This window comes from Dermochelys coriacea, chromosome 3 (assembly GCF_009764565.3).
Source record: "Dermochelys coriacea isolate rDerCor1 chromosome 3, rDerCor1.pri.v4, whole genome shotgun sequence".
In the NCBI taxonomy this organism is placed as follows: domain Eukaryota; kingdom Metazoa; phylum Chordata; order Testudines; family Dermochelyidae; genus Dermochelys; species Dermochelys coriacea.
In genome coordinates, this window is record NC_050070.1 from 2,363,138 (window position 1) to 2,386,710 (window position 23,573).

Consider the following 23,573-nt stretch of genomic DNA (forward strand, 5'->3'; position numbering starts at 1 on the left):
GTAGACAAAGGTGCTCTAGTGCACTTGGACTTTCAGAAAGCCTTTGACAAGGTCCCCTGCCAAAGGCTCTTAAAAAAAGTAAGCAGTCATGGGATAAGAGGGAAGGTTCTCTCATGGACAAGTAACTGGTAAAAGACAGGTTTCAGAGTAGCAGCCGTGTTAGTCTGTATTCGCAAAAAGAAAAGGAGTACCCGTGGCACCTTAGAGACTAACAAATTTATTAGAGCATAAGCTTTCGTGAGCTACAGCTCACTTCATCGGATGCATTTGGTGGAAAAAGCAGAGGAGAGATTTATATACACACACACAGAGAACATGAAACAATGGGTTTATCATACACACTGTAAGGAGAGGTTTCAGAGTAGCAGCCGTGTTAGTCTGTATTCGCAAAAAGAAAAGGAGTACTTGTGGCACCTTAGAGACTAACAAATTTATTAGAGCATAAGCTTTCGTGAGCTACAGCTCACTTCATCGGATGCATTTGGTGGAAAAAACAGAGGAGAGATTTATATACACACACACAGAGAACATGAAACAATGGGTTTATCATACACACTGTAAGGAGAGTGATCACTTAAGATAAGCCATCACCAACAGCAGGGGGGGGAAGGAGGAAAACCTTTCATGGTGACAAGCAGGTAGGCTAATTCAGGCAGTTAACAAGAATATCAGAGGAACAGTGGGGGGTGGGGTGGGAGGGAGAAATACCATGGGGAAATAGTTTTACTTTGTGTAATGACTCATCCATTCCCAGTCTCTATTCAAGCCTAAGTTAATTGTATCCAGTTTGCAAATTAATTCCAATTCAGCAGTCTCTCGTTGGAGTCTGTTTTTGAAGCTTTTTTATTGAAGTATAGCCACTCTTAGGTCTGTGATCGAGTGACCAGAGAGATTGAAGTGTTCTCCAACTGGTTTTTGAATGTTATAATTCTTGACGTCTGATTTGTGTCCATTCATTCTTTTACGTAGAGACTGTCCAGTTTGGCCAATGTACATGGCAGAGGGGCATTGCTGGCACATGATGGCATATATCACATTGGTAGATGCACAGGTGAACGAGCCTCTAATGGTGTGGCTGATGTGATTAGGCCCTATGATGGTATCCCCTGAATAGATATGTGGACAGAGTTGGCAACGGGCTTTGTTGCAAGGATAGGTTCCTGGGTTAGTGGTTCTGTTGTGTGGTGTGTGGTTGCTGGTGAGTATTTGCTTCAGATTGGGGGGCTGTCTGTAAGCAAGGACTGGTCTGTCTCCCAAGATCTGAGAGAGCGATGGCTCGTCCTTCAGGATAGGTTGTAGATCCTTGATGATGCGTTGGAGGGGTTTTAGTTGGGGGCTGAAGGTGATGGCTAGTGGCGTTCTGTTGTTTTCTTTGTTGGGCCTGTCCTGTAGTAGGTGACTTCTGGGTACTCTTCTGGCTCTGTCAATCTGTTTCTTCACTTCAGCAGGTGGGTATTGTAGTTGTAGGAATGCATGATAGAGATCTTGTAGGTGTTTGTCTCTGTCTGAGGGGTTGGAGCAAATGCGGTTATATCGTAGCGCTTGGCTGTAGACAATGGATCGAGTGGTATGATCTGGATGAAAGCTAGAGGCATGTAGGTAGGAATAGCGGTCAGTAGGTTTCCGATATAGGGTGGTGTTTATGTGACCATCGCTTATTAGCACCGTAGTGTCCAGGAAGTGGATCTCTTGTGTGGACTGGTCCAGGCTGAGGTTGATGGTGGGATGGAAATTGTTGAAATCATGGTGGAATTCCTCAAGGGCTTCTTTTCCATGGGTCCAGATGATGAAGATGTCATCAATGTAGCGCAAGTAGAGTAGGGGCATTAGGGAACGAGAGCTGAGGAAGCGTTGTTCTAAGTCAGCCATAAAAATGTTGGCATACTGTGGGGCCATGCGGGTACCCATCGCAGTGCCGCTGATTTGAAGGTATACATTGTCACCAAATGTGAAATAGTTATGGGTCAGGACAAAGTCACAAAGTTCTGCCACCAGGTTAGCCGTGACAGTATCGGGGATACTGTTCCTGGCGGCTTGTAGTCCATCTGTGTGTGGAATGTTGGTGTAGAGGGCTTCTACATCCATAGTGGCTAGGATGGTGTTTTTAGGAAGATCACCAATGGACTGTAGTTTCCTCAGGAAATCGGTGGTGTCTCGAAGATAGCTGGGAGTGCTGGTAACGAAGGGCCTGAGGAGGGAGTCTACATAGCCAGACAATCCTGCTGTCAGGGTGCCAATGCCTGAGATGATGGGGCGTCCAGGATTTCCAGGTTTATGGATCTTGGGTAGCAGATAGAATACCCCAGGTCCTGGCTCCAGGGGTGTGTCTGTGCGGATTTGTTCTTGTGCTTTTTCAGGGAGTTTCTTGAGCAAATGCTGTAGTTTCTTTTGGTAACTCTCAGTGGGATCAGAGGGTAATGGCTTGTAGAAAGTGGTGTTGGAGAGCTGCCTAGTAGCCTCTTGTTCATACTCTGACCTATTCATGATGACGACAGCACCTCCTTTGTCAGCCTTTTTGATTATGATGTCAGAGTTGTTTCTGAGGCTGTGGATGGCACTGTGTTCTGCATGGCTGAGGTTATGGGGTAAGCGATGCTGCTTTTCCACAATTTCAGCTCGTGCACGTCGGCGGAAGCAGTCTATGTAGAAATCCAGGCTGCTGTTTCGACCTTCAGGAGGAGTCCACCTAGAATCCTTCTTTTTGTAGTGTTGGCAGGAAGGTCTCTGTGGGTTAATATGTTGGTCAGAGGTGTGTTGGAAATATTCCTTGAGTCTGAGACGTCGAAAATAGGATTCTAGGTCACCACAGAACTGTATCATGTTCGTGGGGGTGGAGGGGCAAAAGGAGAGGCCCCGAGATAGGACAGATTCTTCCGCTGGGCTAAGAGTATAGTTGGATAGATTAACAATATTGCTGGGTGGGTTACGGGAACCATTGTTGTGGCCCCTTGTGGCATATAGTAGTTTAGATAGCTTAGATTCCTTTTTCTTTTGTAGAGAATCAAAGTGTGTTTTGTAAATGGCCTATCCTTCAGGATAGGTTGTAGATCCTTGATGATGCGTTGGAGAGGAATGGACACAAATGAATGGACACAAATCAGACGTCAAGAATTATAACATTCAAAAACCAGTTGGAGAACACTTCAATCTCTCTGGTCACTCGATCACAGACCTAAGAGTGGCTATACTTCAACAAAAAAGCTTCAAAAACAGACTCCAACGAGAGACTGCTGAATTGGAATTAATTTGCAAACTGGATACAATTAACTTAGGCTTGAATAGAGACTGGGAATGGATGAGTCATTACACAAAGTAAAACTATTTCCCCATGGTATTTCTCCCTCCCCCCCCCCACTGTTCCTCTGATATTCTTGTTAACTGCTGGAATTAGCCTACCTTGCTTGTCACCATGAAAGGTTTTCCTCCTTCCCCCCCCCCGCTGCGGTGATGGCTTATCTTAAGTGATCACTCTCCTTACAGTGTGTATGATAAACCCATTGTTTCATGTTCTCTGTGTGTGTGTATATAAATCTCTCCTCTGTTTTTTCCACCAAATGCATCCGATGAAGTGAGCTGTAGCTCACGAAAGCTTATGCTCTAATAAATTTGTTAGTCTCTAAGGTGCCACGGGTACTCCTTTTCTTTTTGGTAAAAGACAGGAAACAAAGAATAGGAGTAAATGGTCAGTTTTCAGAATGTAGAGCGGTAATTAGCAGGGTCCCCATGGATCTGTACTGGGACCTATGCTGTTCAATACAGGACTGGAAAAAGAGGTAAAAGTGAGGCTGCAGAAGTTTGCAGACAATATAAAATTACTCAAGATAGTTAAGGCCAAGGCGGGCTGCAAAGAGTTACAAAGGGATCTCTCAAAACTGGGTGACAAAAAGGAAGATAAAATTCGATGTTGATAAGTGCAAAATAACACACATTGGAAAAAAAATCCCAGCTATACATACAAAGTGATGGGGTCTAAATTAGCTGTTACCAATCAAGAAAGATCTTGGGGTCATCATGGATAGTTCTCTGAAAACATCTGCTCAGTGTACAGTGGCACTCAAAAAAGCTAATAGAATATTGGGAACCATTAGGAAAGGTCTAGACAATAAGACAGAAAATATAATGCCATTATATAAACCCACACCTTGAATACTGTGTGCAGTTCTGGTCACCCCAGAAAAAAGATACATTAGAAATGGAAAAAATACAAAAAAAGAACAAAGACAATTAGGGGTATGGACCCGTTTCCATACAAGGAGAAATTAAAAAGGCTGGGACTGTTCACCTTAGAAAAGGTGACTAATGGGGAAGATATGAGAGAGGTCTCTAAAATTATGAATGTGTGGAGAAAGTGAATATGGAAGTCTTCTTTAACTCTTTCACATAACACACAAACCAGGGGTCACCAAATGAAATTAACAGGCAGCAGGTTTTAAACAAATGTAAGGAAGTACTTCCTTCACACAGTGCAGTCAAGCTGTGGAACTCGTTGCCAGGTGATGTTGTGAAGGCCAAAAGTATAACCCCGTTCAAAAAAGAATAAGGTAAGTTCATGGAAGATAGGTCCATTGATGGCTATTAGTCAAGAGGGCCAGGGATGCAATCCCATACTCCAGGTATCCCTAAACCTCCAACTGACAGAAGCTGGGACTGGACGACAGTGGATGGATCATTCGATAAATTGCCCTCTTCTGTTCATTGTCTGAAGCATCTGGCAGTGGCCACTATCAGAAGACAGAACATTGGGCTAAATGGACCATTGGTCTGACCACTATGGCCTTTCCTATGTTCTTATGACTGTACAGAAGCCTGAAGTGCTTGATGCCTTCCTGGAATGGGCCGGAGTCAGTTCAATGACCACCTGATCCAGCTTCTGTGAAATTTCCTGAAGTACATGTTCCTTCGGCTTTGGCAAAATTGTGGAGGATGTTGTACTCCAAAAACATGTGTGAACACTAGAGCCTAGTCTACACAGATTTTGTACCAATATAACTATTTCAATTAGGGAGTCCTGTATTTAGTAATCATAACAACTGTACTGGTACAACCCCTAATGTACAGGAATTTTACAACTTTTATACCAGTATAGAGCACCTTTATACTGATGTAATTGTTTCCATAATAGGATGGTTATAATGTTTTGACCAGACTAATATAGTTGAGTGTATATTGCATTTTAGTCAAGTCGTACATCAATTTAAAGTAACATGCACAGATGAAATTGCACTGCCTTACCTAAATTAGTGCAATATCGTATATTTAGTTATACTGGTTCAACTTTCAGTTTAGACCAGGCCCTAGTTTCACAAGATTTTTACTTCCTTGGTATTTGCACTGTCATAATCCTAACAGTTTTTCAATTTGTCAGCATTCCAAGGTAGACAAAACCTGATTTTCTAATGTAAAAACAAAAATAAGACTCCCAAAAAGAAGTTTCAGCCTTCTTTACACTCCAAATGTGTCGTTTATTGCTTAATACTTCTTTCCCTTTTTAGCTCAACCTTAAATAAGTCACATGAGAAATTTTTAAAACAAAATGGCGTTGCATATTTTGATGTTCTTAGAGCCTCTTACCACATTGTGAAAAGCTCAAAATGACTCTTGAATTTGCATCTTCCACATGACAGTACAGTCCAGTCTGATTTCTGTGTTGAGTCACTGATCAGGCCAAGTTAATAACTTAATTGTATATTGTTAAGTAAGGCTTTCAATCCATGCTTTTGGTTCTTTTTATCCTGTCAATGATGTAATCCCACGTGACTGTTGACCTTTCCTTTTTCTTCTATCATCCATTGTCTGCTTCCCAAAATAAGTCATGCTTTATTTTGGTTGGACTGAAGCAAATACTGGTTTACATTTTCAGAATTTATGCTTGTAAATGGGTATTTTTCTGTCAGTATTTTTTGTGTGCAATCCCAAAATAAATTAGGCAGAACTAGAGGATTTTCAGCCTTTCCTCCTCACACTTGCAAGAATGGAATATACATCATGATTCTAAAATGGTGTAAAAGCAAATCTGAAAACGGTATCTCTATAAGAACAAGCTTTATATTCACCACTGGCTTGCCTCCTAGTTAATTACAAATTTTGCTTTATCGTTATTTACTAAGGGGAAGCTGAGACCCAGCTTCACTTTTTTCTTTTTAGAAATATTTAGCTACCATAATAGAAACCCTGATTTGGAAACTTCCAGAACTTTATCCTTGGGCCACCAGGAATGGAACCATAGCAAAAGAGACCATACTGGACAGTTTAAGCCACCACTTCAGCACAGCTATCCTCTACTAGCTATGAGAGAGGGCTGAAAACACAAGCTTTTTAACGAGATAGATTATAAAAACTATACAAGTAGAAGCCAAAAATAAAGAGCTTTGAAAAAAATTCAACAAACAGTATCTTGGGTTGACCCAGGGGAAGTATTTTTCACTCACCTCTATAATTTAAGGGACAATTTTTATCCTCAGTGCAAAGCCTGATTAAGGCGTTCTCCAAAGGAATGAGAAGAAAGAAAAGAATCTTCTCCCAAACCACACAGAAACCCTTTGGCTGTTGTTGCAGTACCCTTATGGCAGGTGCACCATCCCCCATTCAACCGCAGCACACAATATTGCACGCCTTCTGCACAGTTCCCCAAAGTCATGCTCCGTCTTTCCCCACAACTGAATTACACCAGCTCCACTTATCCAGGGTCATCCAAGGAAAGGGAGGATTTTTTCTTAAATCCATAAATCTACTGTGCTTTGTGTTCCATAGTGATTAACACAATAGATTAGAAATATAATATAAATAACATAGTTTGAAGAATTAATGTAAAAACTATTATCATACATTACCCTATGGATTAATCTTTATATTAATGAGCTATGAGCTCAATGAACTGTCTGAGAAAACAATGACTAAAATACTACAAAACTTAACTTCTTATATCATACTGTATGGTAAATATTCGTAAGTGAATTATGTAATCAGCTAATATTTTACCTAAGATTTCAAGAAGTGCAGATAAATACTGCACATGCCTTAAATTTTAAAATTTCACTTATTTTATGAATGATTCCATTGCTGTTTTTATTTTCTAAAATAAAGTAAAATCTGTTTTAAACTATAGTTTCCACAATTGCCAAGATATAATCTTTGCTCTTTAAAAACTTACATGTATAGTATATTCCCAAATCAAGTACATATGTAGTAACCAAGCTGCTTATGGAAGTGTACAGTGTTATGACTTACGATTACATCTTTTCTGCACAAATCTCAGTTTGCAGGCAGTCCGATATGTTGAAAGTCTGATGACATCAAAATTCTGAGCCCCTATAAATCAAAATGAAAAAACCCTATTTACTTTTCAACCTTTTTTCTTTAACATTCAGTTCACATGGTAAAATATTTCCCTCAAGTACATGATTGCCTGGCACTAGTTAATCAAATCTAAACCTTTGTCATTTTTCAACTGTGAACTCCTCAAGGTATAAAAATTTAGTATGTCCAATGCTTAAGAAATGCAAGAAAAAGCACATTATAAACTGATGCAAATTTGGGATAGCTATATTATTTCCAACTGGCAAACTCATACATATATTATGAAAGTAAGCCTAAGTGACTAATAGTAGAGACTTTCTACTGCCACAAACACTTATTTGTTCATGCCACTTTTGAAAGTTTTGAGATTAGAGTAATTTGACTTTACAATGCAAGGTACTAAATATATATATTTTAAATTAATTAGTTTGTTTTGTCTCTGAAGCTGGCACAATTGGAAAAAATGGTTACTTGGTACCCGTATAGCAACTGTTCTTTCAGATGGATTGTCCATATATACATTCCACTGTCGGTGTATGTGCACCCAATACACTCAATGGGGTGCAATGAGGAGGACAAGGACAGGGGACCCAGTCTCCCCCCGCACATTGGCCCCTGATCACAGGTAGGTGTCATAACAGCAGAGCCCCTTCCCCACTGACATAATGGAGAGGTGGCCAGGCCAACTTTAAGTGGCATTGCAACCCTGTGTGCCTTATCACCCATTCCCGCATTTGCAGTCCTCCTGATTCCCCTGGGCACCAGGCACCCGAACACCCAGTCTCCAGGAGGGTGGGAGAATTGGATCCAGGATTTTGGTGCCTACTGGGGAAGTGGCAACAGGAGGATGGAGTCTGGGACCCCTCCTTCAGAAAATTCTGGTTGTGCCAGAAATTTTTGGGAGCAGTAATGTTGGAGCTGTGCACATGCCCTGCCTGTCATGTTTGTAATGGAGAGATTAAAGGGTGGGACTACCTCAGTCCCTTCATACCAGAAGCTTGATAACAACTCAAGCAGTGAAGTACGAGGGAGGATGTGGAATATATATGTGCACAATTCATTTTGAAGAACAGTTACTATACAGATATGCACAATCATTTGAAGGAGGGAAAAAAAGTGTTATATACTAGCCGTTCTTATTTCAGGTGGTGGAGTCTACTGGAACAAAGACTATAAAACTGATTCACCAAAGTCTACAACCAACCTGGAATGCCTGAGTAACAGTGCAGTGTCTCAAAAAGGTATGTACTGATGACCATGTAAGCAGCTTTGCAAACATCCAGGTTGGGCACTTTACTGAGAAAGTAGCGTGAGTAGCTTGAAACTTGGTAGAATGGGCATTTTACTCTCACAGGAGTTGTTAGATAAATCATAAGTCCTTATACAAAATGAAATCCACTGAGATTCGTTGAGCAAAGCTGCCTTCCCTTTCATTCTTTTGCATAAGTCAGGCTCCAAATTGTCTCATACTATTGATATAAAAGGACAGAGCTCTGCAAACATCCAGAGAATGAAGCCTCTCCTCCTCATTGTGTGACTGTTGTTTCAGGAGGAAAAATTGGCAAGCTGATAGATTGGTTTTAATGAAAATCCAAAATGATTTTCAACACACTTTGAATGCAGCCTCAAAGAGACACTGTCCTTGTTGAGAATCATGTAAGGTGGGTCTGCCATAAGAGCCTGCAACTCAAACTCTCCAGGCAGATATTATCACCACCGAAGAATCACTATTTTCACCAATAGGTGGAAGAGAGAATAGGAAGCCATTGGCTCAAAAGGGGGGGCCCATAAGCCACAAGAGGAGAACATTGAGATCCAAGGTGGAACTGGATCCCAAATAAGTGGATAAACTCTGATAAGCTCTTTGAGAAACATGACCACCATGGGATGTGAAAAAACCAAGGTATCCTGTATCAATGAGTGGATATGGAGGCCAATGGAACTCAAAAAACTCAGGACTCTTAGTCCATCCTATTTGAAAACATCATAAACTTAAGCCTGAGCAGAAGAGAGCTGATAGGTCACAGCCCAGGCACAGAAACTTTTCCATTTAGTGGGGTAGGTCGATCTCATAGATTTTTGTCTTCTGCTGATCAGGATATTCTGGACTTCCTGATAGCACAATCTTTCCAAGCAGTTTAACCAATGACAATCCACAGCATGACGTGTAGTGTGTGGGTTGCAATGCAGAACTCTGCTCTGATCTTGAGACAGCAGATCCTTGATCAAAGGAAGCATTCCTGGGGGTTGAATGGAGAGTTCCTGGAGATCAGTGTCCCAGAAGCCCCAGTTTGGCTGAGGCAATATCAGGATAATTGTGTTATGGTCTTGCTTCAGTTCCTGTAAAACTTTGGGAATTAATGAAACTGGAGGAAAAGCATATGGAAATACCTCTATCCAGTAGAAATGCATCTGTAAGCACACCTGGACTTAGACTCAACAGAACCGCATGCATTTCTTGTTTAGGCTTATCATGAAAAGGCCCATGGAGGGTGAATCCCCACCCATGAAACAAATCATTTGCCTTTTTGAGAAGCTACTTGTGACAGTGAGTGAAGTTTCTGCTCAGGCAATCTGCTAGAGTGTTCCTCACAACTGGTAGGTGAGACATCCTCGATGTGATGATGTTGCAGATGCAGAAATTCCAGACCAATTACTGACACACTGAACTGATCTGGCTCCACGCTGCTTGTTCAGGTAAAACAGCAATCGTGTTATCTGTTAATACCTGCAATGTGAAACCTTTGATGGAAGGAAGGAATGTCTTGCATGCCCAAAGTATGGTTCAACTCCAAAATGTTTATGCAGAGGGAAGCTTCTTGTGGCTTCCAGAGAGCCTCAGTTTGTATCTCACCTGCATGAACGCCCCACCCCTTAATCAAGGAATCCATTATGAAGGTCATCATTGGTGCTGGAGCAGAAAAGACGATTGGAGAGTTTATCCAGGTTCATCCACCAATCAAGGGAGAAGAGCACTCATGCAGGCACATCGATCAATATGTCCAGCTGACGTCTGATCAGTAGTAGCAACTGAGGTAAAGTCTTCCATGTTGAGTCATGTAAATCACAGTACCATACATCCCAAAAGATGAAGGTAGAAGCAAACTGACAATATTGGCTCAGCTTTTATCATAAACTTATGAAGAAATCTAGTCAGAAAGTGGTCTCAAGGTAAGTATGCCATCGCTGTGGTGAAATCAAAGACAGCTCACACAAATTTGATCCTTTGAACTAGTATCAATGTTAATTTTTCTGCATTTATTTTCACTTCCAACTGTACGAACAATGACTGGATTTGAAGAATATTGTTCTAAGCCTGATCTCTGCATTGACTGCGGGAGCCAACGTTCCAGGTAAGGAAAAATCTGGATCCCTGAATGTCTTTGGCAGTGGCGGCTACCGACCTAACATTTGGTAAATACCAATGGGGAAGATGACAGGACAAAAGGGAGTAAGGGTCTACTGGTTGTAAATGACTCGCATTACAAATCTCAGGTGTTTCCTGTAGCTCAGATGAACTGTCACATGGAAATAAGCATCCTGCAAAGTGAAGGCAATGTACGATTCTCCAGGGAAGGAATGATAGAAAGCAGGGAGACAATCCTGAACTTTATCTTTTCGATGAAGGTATTCAACTTTCTCAAATCCAGGATAGACCTCAGATCACCTCTCTGCTTGGGAATGAGGAAGTATTAGGAGTAGAACTGCTTTCCCATGTTGTAGAGGGATGGGGGGGTACCTCTTCTATGGGAGGAAACTACACCACCTGAAGTAATGCAGTCTCATGAAAGGGATCCCTGAATATGGATCAGTAAGGATGGTGGAGGTAAGGCAGTGACTAGAATTCCAGAGAGTAATCTATCAATTTGTTTCTCATTATGGAGCTCCACGCACTGAGGAAAAGGGATGGCAATCTCCAAAGGGAGGGGAAGGATCTAGAAAATCCCAAAGAAGCCATGTGCTATGTCACAGTTCATGGCAATTGCACCTGTATTCCCCCTCTGTGGCCCACAAAGGGCACTCATACTCTAGGCTCCTAGCTTCTGAGCTATCACTTCTCTTGGGCAGAGACCCACATCTCTTCCTCTCCTGACCAAGAATTTTTTGCAGGCAGCCCAGTTCCCTGCCTATGCTGGGAACAGGCCAGCGTCCACACTTTTCTTTCTCTCCTTAAACCATGGACAACATAATTGCCAGCAGTTATAAGTTAGCACACAGCCTTTATAAGCAAGTACATTTATTCTTAAGGTGAAAGCATTACCGAGAAAACATCAAAAAAAATAACCTACACACCTGCTCATAAGCTTTCCAGAGATCACTCCTGAACTGCAACAAGGAGTCTGGCAGTAGTCAGTTCTTCAAATCCCACCAAAAGGTCTTTCTGTGCTTACAAGTTCATATCACCCTTGGCTCAGAACCAGCCCGACCATGACTACTTCAGTCCTTCCCTTAGAGATTTTGGACCTTTGATCTTCAGATTCTGGGAACAGGTAACGAGCAGACAATGGTAGTCTCCTCAGGGAGTAGCTTCTGGGTTTTTGTATAAGCTTTTGCAAAAGGCTGGGTTTTCGCATAACTGAGGTGGGAAATTTGCATTCACCTCCCCCTAGAGAGGTTACATACAATCACAATCAAAATAATACATAAGCCATTAATTTAATATAATGGAACCCAAACATACTTAGTAAACCTCCTGAAAGCATCCGTTTCCTTAGGAGGGTAAAAGGACTTAAAATATCACTTCTTTGAAACTGGAGTACAAAATCCTATGAGGCAGAGAATAGCCTTGGAGTTTTTCAGAGTTTTCATGGCAACTTCAGGTTTTTCTGCAAACAGGCTACAATTTTGAAAAGGCAAGGTCTTTATTGTTGTCTGCAATTCCTTAAGTATCCCTGAGACCTGGAGCAACGATGATAGCTTCATAAAAATCCAATTAGCAATAGACCAGGAAACTATCTGCAGAGTCTACAGCAGCATGCATGGAGGTTTTTGCTGTCAATCATCCTTCTGCCACAATGACCTTGAATTAGTATCTGTACTCTTCAAGCAACTTTTCTTCAAATTTGCTTGGGGAATCCCTATTAATAAAAAAATAATATTTTATAACAGTGCCTGTTAATTGGATATTCACATTTATAGACTGACTGTAGAGTAAGACTTTCTTCCAAACAAGTCCAGTCTTTTTTTTTTTTTTAAATCTTTGTCCTTAGACACTGATTTGGCCTGGCATTGTTTAGTTTCTTCATTGGCCACAGACACAACCAGGAAACCCAGCACCAGCTATATAAAAAAAAACTGTTTGAACCCCTGTTTAAGGCAGATAGGTAGCAGAGAAGCTGGGGTTTACCATAATATTTTGTCTGGATCCAAGAGCACTTCAGAACTACAGTCTGGAGAGTATCCAGGAATTTACGCAAATAGTCTTGCACAACTTCCACTTAAACTCCCAGGGTTGACGCTGCTCTCATCAGCTCCTGGAAAGTCTTGTAATCCTCTGTAATGGAGGAAGACATTTCTGGAGCAATTGCTTAAACTGGTGAGGATGAAGAGATGTTAGTGGGAGGTTCAAAAATATCCTCCATTTCTTCCTCCTCTGATGGATCCAGGCAAGACACCTGGCTCAGTACAGAGGACGCAGGGTTTCTTTTGTGACAGGAAAAGACACAGGTGAAGGGGGCTTGGGTCTGGAATGGGTGGCAGATACCAACCTTGTGTGATGATGAATACATCAGTGGATCGAATATAAGCGGGGTGCATACTGTGGAGACTAAAGTACTGTATTGGGGTGCCCCATGGAAGGCAATCTGTAGACACGTGCCTTTCGTGTCATAGGCATGTGTTCAAGAAGAATGTCGCTCAAAAGGTGGCCAAGTTGACCATCAAGATCTAAAGGGATCTCTGTGAGGAACTCTACTCACCAGATTCAGAGTCCGAAGAAATATAGCAGTCCTCCTGGACCAGAAGTGCAGTACTAGAGTAGGTATCAAAGAAGGCCCAGTTAGGGTGTGAGGCCCCCAGAGAAGTATGCAGCAGTACTATGGTCAGCACCAGTGCAGGAGCCAGCACTGAAGTTGGAATCATTGTTGGCACTGCAGCAATAAACCCAGCTTCTCTGGGTCTGGAGAAGTGACGAGTCCAGGAGCAACGGGGACAGCTGGTCCTTGACTGCAATGAACACCTGTGGCATGGAAAGCACTGAAATAGATGGAAGCACCTCTACAGATATTGAAAAGAAAATCACTAACAAAGTAGGTGCCAGTCTCAACAGCACCATGGGTGTCACTACCAAACTTGACAGCATTGGAGAATATCATTTCTTGTGCTCTGGTCTCAATTGAGTGCTGCAGAAGTATGTGTGATGTTCATCCTTGCACAAAGACTAGGAGCCCTTCTTAGATCTAACTCAGTCTTTTTCCAGTGATCTCTTACGGACCTTTGAAGAAGGTCCTGGAGAAGCAAAACAGCATCTCATTTTCACCATGAACTTTGAATGCTCTTTTGAGATGCAACTAAAGGAGCACTTTTTGTAGAGAAGCACTCAAGTTCTATCAAGAAGCAGTAAACAGGGTCATAGTAGGCCTGAATCACCTTTCCAACAGGAGTTCTCTGGATTTCTTAGTTACGATAAGGACCTGCATATTGAACATTTGTCCTTGGCCTAAACAAACAAACTGAACGCCCATTGTTAGAAGGCAACATATCTCTGCAGGAGTCCTGCTGTTTAAAGCGTGGAGACTTCTGCATATTTACAGCAGTGCAAACTCCAGGAAGGCATTAAAATAAGAGATCCTTATAAGGGATAAAGTACCACTAAGCTAACGCTAATGAACTATTTACAATAAGAATTTAACCACAATAGCTAGCTAGAAAAAAAAACTATATCTCCAAGAGACACAGGGAGCTCTGATTCTCACCACAGGCAGTAAGAAGGAACTGCGAGGGAGTCATAGTGGCCCTACCCTTTATGCCATCAACTGCAAGCACGAGGACACATAGGGCACATGCAACTACTCCAACAGTACTGCATGGGCAGCTCTCAGGAGCGTAGGTCCCTCCACTGCCCTGGGCGGAGGACCTGGAGGGGGGTTGGGGACATGGGAACAGGAGCTACTTCCCCCCCCAAGTGGTCAGGGGGGCAACAGGCTCCCCTGTCCCGCTCCAGCTTTCATCTTGGCCAGGGGCAGGGCCTTCAGGGGAAGAGGAGGGGCAGGAGCAGGCCCTTGGGAGGAAGGATGGGGTGTCAGAGCCAAGAGGGAGCAGGGCCTCAGGTGACCCCTCAACTTTTTGGAAGGCTCCGACGCCCTTGCCCAGAAGGAACAGGGAGGCCAAGGCTAAGACATGTCTATTTAGAGGCTTGAGGGGAATGCCAAGAGTAGTTTTGTTATTTTTAAATCTACTTATCTAAGCTCTACAAATCAGTCGCTGGGAATGTTTGCCCTGTAGTGCCTCCTGCTGATCTAGTGTAGTGCTGCAGGTATGGCATTCCTCAGTAGTCCTGTAAATGGTGGCCACCCCAGACGACACTCCCTTGTGGCCTTGCATGCCTCTACAGGTACACAGCCCTGAGGGTTCAAGAATAAAAACATAACAGCAGCCATACTGGGTCAGACCAAAAGTTCATCTAGCTCAGTGTCCTGTCTTCTGACAGTGGCCAATGCCAGTTGCTTCAGAGAGGGAAAAAACTGCTGTTACTTTGAGTCTTTGGATTGTTATTCTTCAAATTCTTTTTTGGCCTTCCTAATTATATTTTTACACTTCATTTGCCAGAGTTTATGCTCCTTTTTATTTTCCTCATTAAGATTTAACTTCCACTTTTTAAAGGATGCCTCAAACTGCTTCTTTTACTTTGTTGTTTAACCACAGTAGCATTTTTTTTGGTCCTCTTACTACGTTTTTTTTTTAATTTGGGGTACACATTGCACAAACCCAGAGTCTTTAAGCAATATTCCCTTCTCCTGGGGTCCAAATTATTTAGTTCAAACAGCTTCTCCTAAAAACATCTCCCGTTTAAGTTCAGGCGTCTTCCCAGCCCTGCTTCTTGGGGTGAGGGGATTTCAGTCCTGGCCTGTAGTCTTGGAGAGGCTAACAGGTAGCAGTCATCCTGCTGCTGCTTGGGACTCCTCTCTTTTAAGGGAGCTTCCTTCTTCAGGAGCACCTCCCTGCAACTGAGGCATTATGGTCTTATCTGACCAGGTGCTCATCATTCAATTAACAGCCTAGATGGACTCACTGTCCTTGAATTAGCTCATCACAAGTATGGAACATAAGCAGATAAGAATGGCCATACAAGTCATACCAAAGGTACATCTGCACACAGTATTTAAGATGTCGGCGTACCATGGATTTATATAGAGGCAATACAATATTTTCTGTCTTATTATCTATCCCTTAATGATTCTCAACATTCTGTTAGCTTTTTTGACTGCTGTTGCACAGCAAGTGGATGTTTTCAGAGAACTATCCACAGTGACTCCAAGATCTCTTTCTTGAGTGGTAACAGCTAATTCAAACCCCATCATTTTATACGTATACTTGGGATTATGTTTTCCAATGTGCATTACTTTGCCTTTATCAACACTGAATTTCATCTGCCATTTTGCTGCCCAGTCACCCATTTTGTGAGATCCCTTTGTAGCTCTTCACAGTCTGCTTTGGACTTATGTCTTATGTGTCCAGATTCCCCTTAAAGGGGCCAACTCTTTGTTTTGAAGAAACTGCTTCTGTATCACTGCATATTGTTACTGTCCACAAGCTCCCAAAAGAGAACTTGGGCAGGGTCCAAGCTCATTTGGATCTGCTGGGGGTAATAGTTGGAACCGGGGAGGTGTAACTCACCTACCCAGATAGCAGTTGGATTGTGAGATCCCACCCCAAAGAGGAGTGGAGGCATAGGCCTGTCACTTGGAAGGAAAGAACTCTGTAGACTGGAAAACAGTTTCAGAAGAGCAGTCTACCCAGGAACCATGATATCTTGGACCCAATGTCTTTTCTCCAGTACCTATAGTCTCACTCTCTGAGATTCCAACTATAGTACTGTGTATTTGAAGGGTCACATCTAGTGAGCCACTCTGTAGTCTGAGTACTCTGGCCATTAATCCCATCTCTACTGCAACTACTTTTAACATTTCAAAAACCCTATGCCCTCACACTTCTCCCAAATATGGATTAGGTAGAAGAGAAGATTTATAAATTATGCTGAAGACCTGGACAGGTCATACATAGGTCTGAAGCAGAAGAAGTTTCAGATCAGATCAGATAGCATGTGAATCACAAAGGCTACAAACATTCATACTTCCCATCAGAGAAGTAGGATTCTAAGCTACAGTGATACAGCATCCAATTCTAGCTCTGGTGGTTCATGTGATCTCAGAATTTAAGTCTGCCAATGAAATGAACTAAATACATCTATTCACAGACTTTTTAAAATACCTGCATTTACCTCATCTTCATTTGGAGGAAGACAACTGTTTTGTCGCAGGTCCCTCTCTTTTAATATTTAGGACCTCCAACAGTTGACACTTCTAAAGTCACCCCAGTGAAGATGAGACTAATGAGCAAAGTATAATGCCTCAAACTGCTTCACTATCCAGAACATTATAAGAAAACTACACTCATCAGGACACAGTAAATATAAATAATCAGGATGAGACTACGGTGCACTGGAGAAAAAGCATTTTTGGTGCTGGGTCTTGAGGTTGAATTTAGCAGCGTTAAATCGATTTAACCCTGCACCTGTCCACATGAAGCCCTTTTTTTTCCCAACTTAAAGGGCTCTTAAAATCGATTTCCTTACTCCACCATGTAACTCAGCATGCTAAGGGAGATCAAAACAGATTCCAGTTTGTCTTCAGTACTTGACATAAAGCCTACCTTCTCAGGAAGGTCAAACCACCACCACCAAAACAGAGGTTGCTTCTATTTAAGAAATGTCTAGATACAAGTGACAACACTAAAAGTTGAGAACAGAATTTACTTATTTGCAATATTATAAACCTTTAAGAAGTTGTGATTGATGTAAGTATATAATAAAATAAAATAATAATAATTTATATTTGGTCAGAATTGGAGACCCCTTGTGCTAAGCATTGCACAAAAAGATGAAAAGGTCTAGCTTATGACAGAAAACAAAATTTGAATGTGAAACAGGCAGTAATGAGGAGAGAGAACCAGAGCACTGTTTCTTTTGACAGCTATGATGGGTTTTGGTTTTTAGTTTTAGTAGATTTCTACCTGTTTTTTATCCCATTAAGACTTCTAATTATATCTCAACGTATTAGGAAGGTTTAACCATAGGTACTAAAAATTTCCCCTCTTCTAGATGGAAGAGATCCCAGTTACACTGGAGATTACATTTCAAACTATGGACCACCCACGCAGTTGCACTTCACTAGTTTAGCACAAATCTCAGTCTGAGCCCTGGTCTACACTAGGCGTTGAGGTCGAATTTAGCAGCGTTAAATCGATTTAACCCTGCATCCGTCCACATGACGAAGCCCTTTTTTTGATTTAAAGGGCTCTTAAAATCGATTTCCTTACTCCACCCCCGACAAGGGGATTAGCACTGAAATCGGTTTTGCTGGGTCGAATTTGGGGTACTGTGGACACAATTAGACGGTATTGGCCTCCGGGAGCTATCCCAGAGTGCTCAATTGTGACCGCTCTGGACAGCACTCTCAACCCAGATGCACTGACCAGATAGACAGGAAAAGGCCCGCAAACTTTTGAATTTCAATTTCTTGTTTGGCCAGTGTGGCAAGCTGCAGGTGACCATGCAGAGCTCATCAGCAGAGGTGACCATGATGGAGTCCCAGAATTGCAAAAGAGCTCCAGCATGGACCTAACGGGAGATATGGGATCTGATCGCTGTATGGGGAGAGGAATCCGTGCTATCAGAACTACGTTCCAGTTTTCGAAACGCCAAAATATTTGTGAAAATCTCCCAGGGCATGAAGGACAGAGGCCATAACAGGGACCCGAAGCAGTGCCGTGTGAAACTTAAGGAGCTGAGGCAAGCCTACCAGAAAACCAGAGAGACCAACGGACGCTCCGGGTCAGAGCCCAAAACATGCCGCTTCTATGATGAGCTGCATGCCATTTTAGGGGGTTCAGCCACCACTACCCCAGCCATGTTGTTTGACTCCTTCAATGGAGATGGAGGCAACAAAGAAGCAGGTTTTGGGGACGAGGAAGACGATGATGATGAGGTTGTAGATAGCTCACAGCAAGCAAGCAGAGAAACCGGTTTTCCCGACAGCCAGGAACTGTTTCTCACCCTGGACCTGGAGCCAATACCCCCTGAACCCACCCAAGGCTGCCTCCCGGACCCACCAGGCGAAAAAGGGACCTCTGGTGAGTGTACCTTTTAAAATACTAGACATGGTTTAAAAGCAAGCATGTTTAATGATTAATTTGCCCTGGCATTCATGGCTCTCCTGGATATATTCCCAAAGCCTTTGCAAAAGGTTTCTGGGGAGGGCAGCCTTATTCCATCCACCATGGTAGGACACTTTACCACTCCAGGCCAGTAGCACATACTCGGGAATCATTGTAGAACAAAGCATTGCAGTGTATGTTTGCTGGAGTTCAAACAACATCTGTTCTTTATCTCTCTGCGTTATCCTCAGGAGAGTGATATCATTCACAGTCACCTGGTTGAAATAGGGTGCTTTTCTTAAGGGGAGAAGTACTTGTGGCACCTTAGAGACTAACAAATTTATTTGAGCATAGTATTTTATGCTCAAATAAATTTTAGTCTCTAAGGTGCCACAAGTACTGCTTTTCTTTTTGCGAATACAGACTAACGTGGCTGCTACTCTGAAACTTTTCTTAAGAGGACATTCAGAGGTGCCCGTTCCTGCTGGGCTGTTTGCATATGGCTGAACAGAAATGTTCCCCGCTGTTAGCCACGCGGTGGGGGGAGGCAAAATGCGACCTTGTAACAAAAGCACATGTGCTATGTATGTAATGTTAACAGCTAGGTTTACCGTGAAAGAGTGTACCCACTGTTCTATAAAATGTGTCTTTTCAAATACCACTGTCCCTTTTTTTCTCCACCAGCTGCATGTGTTTCAAGGATCACAGGATCTTCTCCTTCCCAGAGGCTAGCGAAGATTAGAAGGCGAAAAAAACGCGCTCGCGATTAAATGTTCTCTGAGCTCATGCTGTCCTCCTACACTGACAGAGCACAGTCGAATGCGTGGAGGCAGACAATGTCAGAGTGCAGGAAATCACAAAATGACCGGGAGGAGAGGTGGCGGGCTGAAGAGAGGGCTGAAGCTGAAAGGTGGCGGCAGCGTGATGAGAGGAGGCAGGATTCAGTGCTGAGGCTGCTGGAGGATCAAACTAATATGCTCCAGCGTATGGTTGAGCTGCAGGAAAGGCAGCTGGAGCACAGCCTCTGTGTAACCAACTGCCCTCCTCCCCAAGTTCCATAGCCTCCTCACTCAGACGCCCAAGAACTTGGTGGGGGGGCCTCCAGCCACCCAGCCACTCCACCCCAGAGGATTGCCCAAGTAACAGAAGGCTGGCATTCAATAAGATTTAAACTTTTAAAGTGCTGTGTGGCCTTGTCCTTCCCTCCTCCACCACCCCTCCTGGGCTACCTTGGTAATTATCCCCCTATTTGTGTGATGAATTAATAAAGAATGCATGAATGTGAAGCAACAATGACTTTATTGCCTCTGCAAGCGGTGATCGAAGGGAGGAGGGGAGAGTAGTTAGCTTACAGGGAAGTAGAGTGAACCAAGGGGCGGGGGGTTTCATCAAGGAGAAAAACAGAACTTTCACACCGTAGCCTGGCCAGTCATGAAACTGGTTTTCAAAGCTTCTCTGATGCGCACTGCACGCTCCTGTGCTCTTCTAACTGCCCGGGTGTAACCAGTGGTCAGGTGATTTGCCTCAACCTCCCAATCCGCCATAAACGTCTCCCCCTTACTCTCACGGATATTGTGGAGCGCACAGCAAGAAGTAATAACAGTAGGAATATTGGTTTCGCTGAGGTCTAACCGAGTCAGTAAACTGCGCCAGCGCGCTTTTAAACGTCCAAATGCACATTCTACTACCGTTCTGCACTTGCTCAGCCTGTAGTTGAACAGCTCCTGACTACTCTCCAGGCTGCCTATGTATGGCTTCATGAGCCTTGACATTAAGGGGTAGGCTGGGTCCCCAAGGATAACTATAGGCATTTCAGAGTAGCAGCCGTGTTAGTCTGTATTCGCAAAAAGTAAAGGAGTACTTGTGGCACATATGCTCAAATAAATTTGTTAGTCTCTAAGGTGCCACAAGTACTCCTTTTCTTTATAGGCATTTCAACATCCCCAACGGTTATTTTCTGGTCTGGGAAGAAAGTCCCTTCCTGCAGCTTTTGAAACAGACCAGAGTTCCTGAAGATGCGAGCGTCATGTACCTTTCCCGGCCATCCCACGTTGATGTTGGTGAAACATCCCTTGTGATCCACCAGTGCTTGCAGCACTATTGAAAAAGTACCCCTTGCGGGTTATGTACTCGCTGGCTTGGTGCTCCGGTGCCAAGATAGGGATATGGGTTCCGTCTATGGCCCACCAAAGTTAGGGAATCCCATTGCACCAGCCATCCACTGTGACCTGCACATTTCCCAGGGTCATTATCCTTGATATTATCAGATCTTTGATTGCATTGGCTACTTGCATCACAGCAGCCCCCACAGTAGATTTGCCCACTCCAAATTGATTCCCGACTGACCGGTAACTGTCTGGCATTGCAAGCTTCCACAGGGCTATTGCCACTCGCTTCTCAACTGCGAGGGCTGCTCTCATCTTGGTATTCTTGTGCCTCAGGGCAGGGGAAAGCAAGTCAAAGTTCCATGACAGTGCCCTTACGCATGCGAAAGTTTCGCAGCCACTGGGAATCATCCCAGACCTGCAACACTATGCGGTCCCACCAGTCTGTGCTTGTTTCCCGGGCCCAGAATCGGCGTTCCACTGCATGAGCCTGCCCCATTAGCACCACGATGCCCACATTGCCAGGGCACATGCTTTGAGAGAAGTCTGTGTCCATGTCCTCATCACTCGTCACCACACTGACGTCGCCTGCTCACCCGGTTTCGCTTTGCCAGGTTCTGGTGCTGCATATGCTGCTGGATAATGCATGTGATGTTTAATGTGCTCCTAATTGCCAAAGTGATCTGAGCAGGCTCCATGCTTGCCGTGTTATGGCGTCTGCACAGAAAAAAGGCGCGGAACGACTGACAACATGGCTTACAGGGAATTAAAATCAATAAAGTGGGTGGCTTTGCGAGAAACTGAATGGCTGCCTCAAGGATAGAACTCAAAACTGGGTTTAGCAGGCTGTTGATTTCACAGAGGGAGGGAGGGAGGAGAAAATGAATACAAAACAAATCTGGTCTATTTCTTGTTTTGAGCCACTTCATCTATCTTTATACATCTTGCTGGCAGCAGACTGTGCAGTACGACCGCTAGCCATCGTCACCTCCTGGGTGCTCGGCAGAAGACGGTGCAGTATGACTGCTGGCCATCATCTTCTGCTGGCTGCAGATTAAAAGTGCACTGCCGGTAGGACTCAATCGCCATGAGATAAAACAAGGGAAATGATCTGGCTGAGTCACTCCCATGTTTGCCCAGGCGCCCGGTTAAAAGAGCACCCAGGACTACGTCGACGACAGCTACCAGTCATACTGCACTGTCTGCTGCCAAAAGGCAATAAACTGCTGCTGTGTACCAATGCAGTACTATGTCTGCCAGCACCCAGGAGACATACGGTGACGGTTAGCTGAGCGGGCTCCATGCTTGCCATGGTATGGCGTCTGCAGAGGTAACTCAAGAAAAAAAGGTGCAAAATGATTGTCTGCCCTTGCTTTTATGGAGGGAGGGAGGGCGTGGGGGCCTGATGATATGTATCCACAACTACCCACGACAATGTTTTAGCCCCATCAGGCACTGGGATTTCTACCCAGAATTCAAACGCTATCAAGGTCGAAACAGGTCACGTGGAATGCGCTCCGATGAGCATAGGAGGATTTGTTTTCTGAATACAATAGCACTGTTGAATGAATGTGGAAATCCATTTAGACAATCTCTGAGTAGATATTGCACAGCCTCTCAAACGCTTGGGTAATGGAAATGAAAAGTCTAGGAGATTCCTGGAAAGGTCTGGTCCTTTCCAGGTAAAATGCTAATGCTTGTCTGATGTCCAATGTGTGCAAGACGGTCTCTGTTGGAGTCTTGTGAAGCCTGGGATATAACATAGGAAAATGGATTGGTTGGTTCATATGAAAGGATGATGTTACCTTCGGTATAAATTTTTGGTTTGGGCGTAGCAGGATCTTGTCTTTGAAGAATATTGTGTAGGGAGGATCGGCCATGAGCGCCCCGATCTCATTCACCCATCTGGTGGAAGTAATGGTGACCAGAAATACCACTTTCAAGGATAAATGCAGCAGGGAACAGGTGACTAAGGGTTCAAAAGGTAGTCCAGTGTGGCATTTCAACACCTGATTGAGATCACAAGCTGGAGTAGGTTGGCAAACTTCTGGGTAAACGTTCTGGAGACCCATGAGGAAGTGTTTAGTAATTGGGTGTGCAAAGATCAAGTTCCCATCAATCTCATGATGGAATTCAGTAATAGCTGTGAGATGGACTTTGAGCTGATTGCTAAATCCAAGCCTTTCAGCTTCAGCAGGTATTCTAACACTAACTGTAGTGGTTCTGTGGAGGCCATCAAGTGTTTTTCTTGACACCAGGAGGAGAATCTTCCATTTTTGAAGGTAAATATTACGCGTGGACCTGTATTTAGTAATACGTGTTTAACTTGTTCCGAACACGTTAGTTTGCCATGATGGAACCATGTAGGAGCCACAACTGTAGGTGGAGTTTCTCCGGATTTGGGTGAAGAGTGTGACCATTGTTCTGAGACAGCAGGTCTGGATGACGAGGGAGAGCTTGAGAAGCGCATATCACCATGTGCATCAGGTAAGGGTACCATGTTTATCTGGACCAGGTCGGGCTATGAGGATAACCTTGGCCTTTGGTCTATTCGTATCTGGTGTATCACATGTGATATCACTGGAATCGGTGGGAAAGCGTACATGAGTTGTGAATCTTATGTGATGAGAAAGGCGTCCCCCAGTGACCGGGGCCCCATCCCTGCTCTCGAGCGGAACATAGCACATTTGCTGTTCATTGGGGATGCAAACAAGTCGATGAGGGGAGTGCCCCACCGGCAAAAAATGGAGAGCAAATCTCTCCCAATTCATTTCCCATTCGTGGTCTCGAAAGAAGTAC

At 43.6% G+C, this 23,573-nt stretch overlaps 1 protein-coding gene across 29 annotated transcripts in view; it reads right to left on the bottom strand.

The window, feature by feature from the left end:
- DTNB (dystrobrevin beta) overlaps nt 1-23,573 on the bottom strand; it is a 412,789-nt gene that overhangs the window by 351,403 nt on the left and 37,813 nt on the right. For 28 of the 29 annotated variants that reach the window (XR_006279636.1, XR_006279635.1, XR_006279632.1 and 25 more), the window contains one exon: nt 7,228-7,308. Coding sequence is in view for 12 of the 29 variants with exons in the window: in XM_043509975.1 (XP_043365910.1) it covers nt 7,228-7,308 (81 nt within the window). In the remaining 17 variants the exon portion in view is untranslated. Of the gene's footprint in view, nt 1-5,571; nt 5,591-7,227; nt 7,309-23,573 lie in introns of those variants that run through there. The other variant, XR_006279634.1, reaches the window with a different exon arrangement.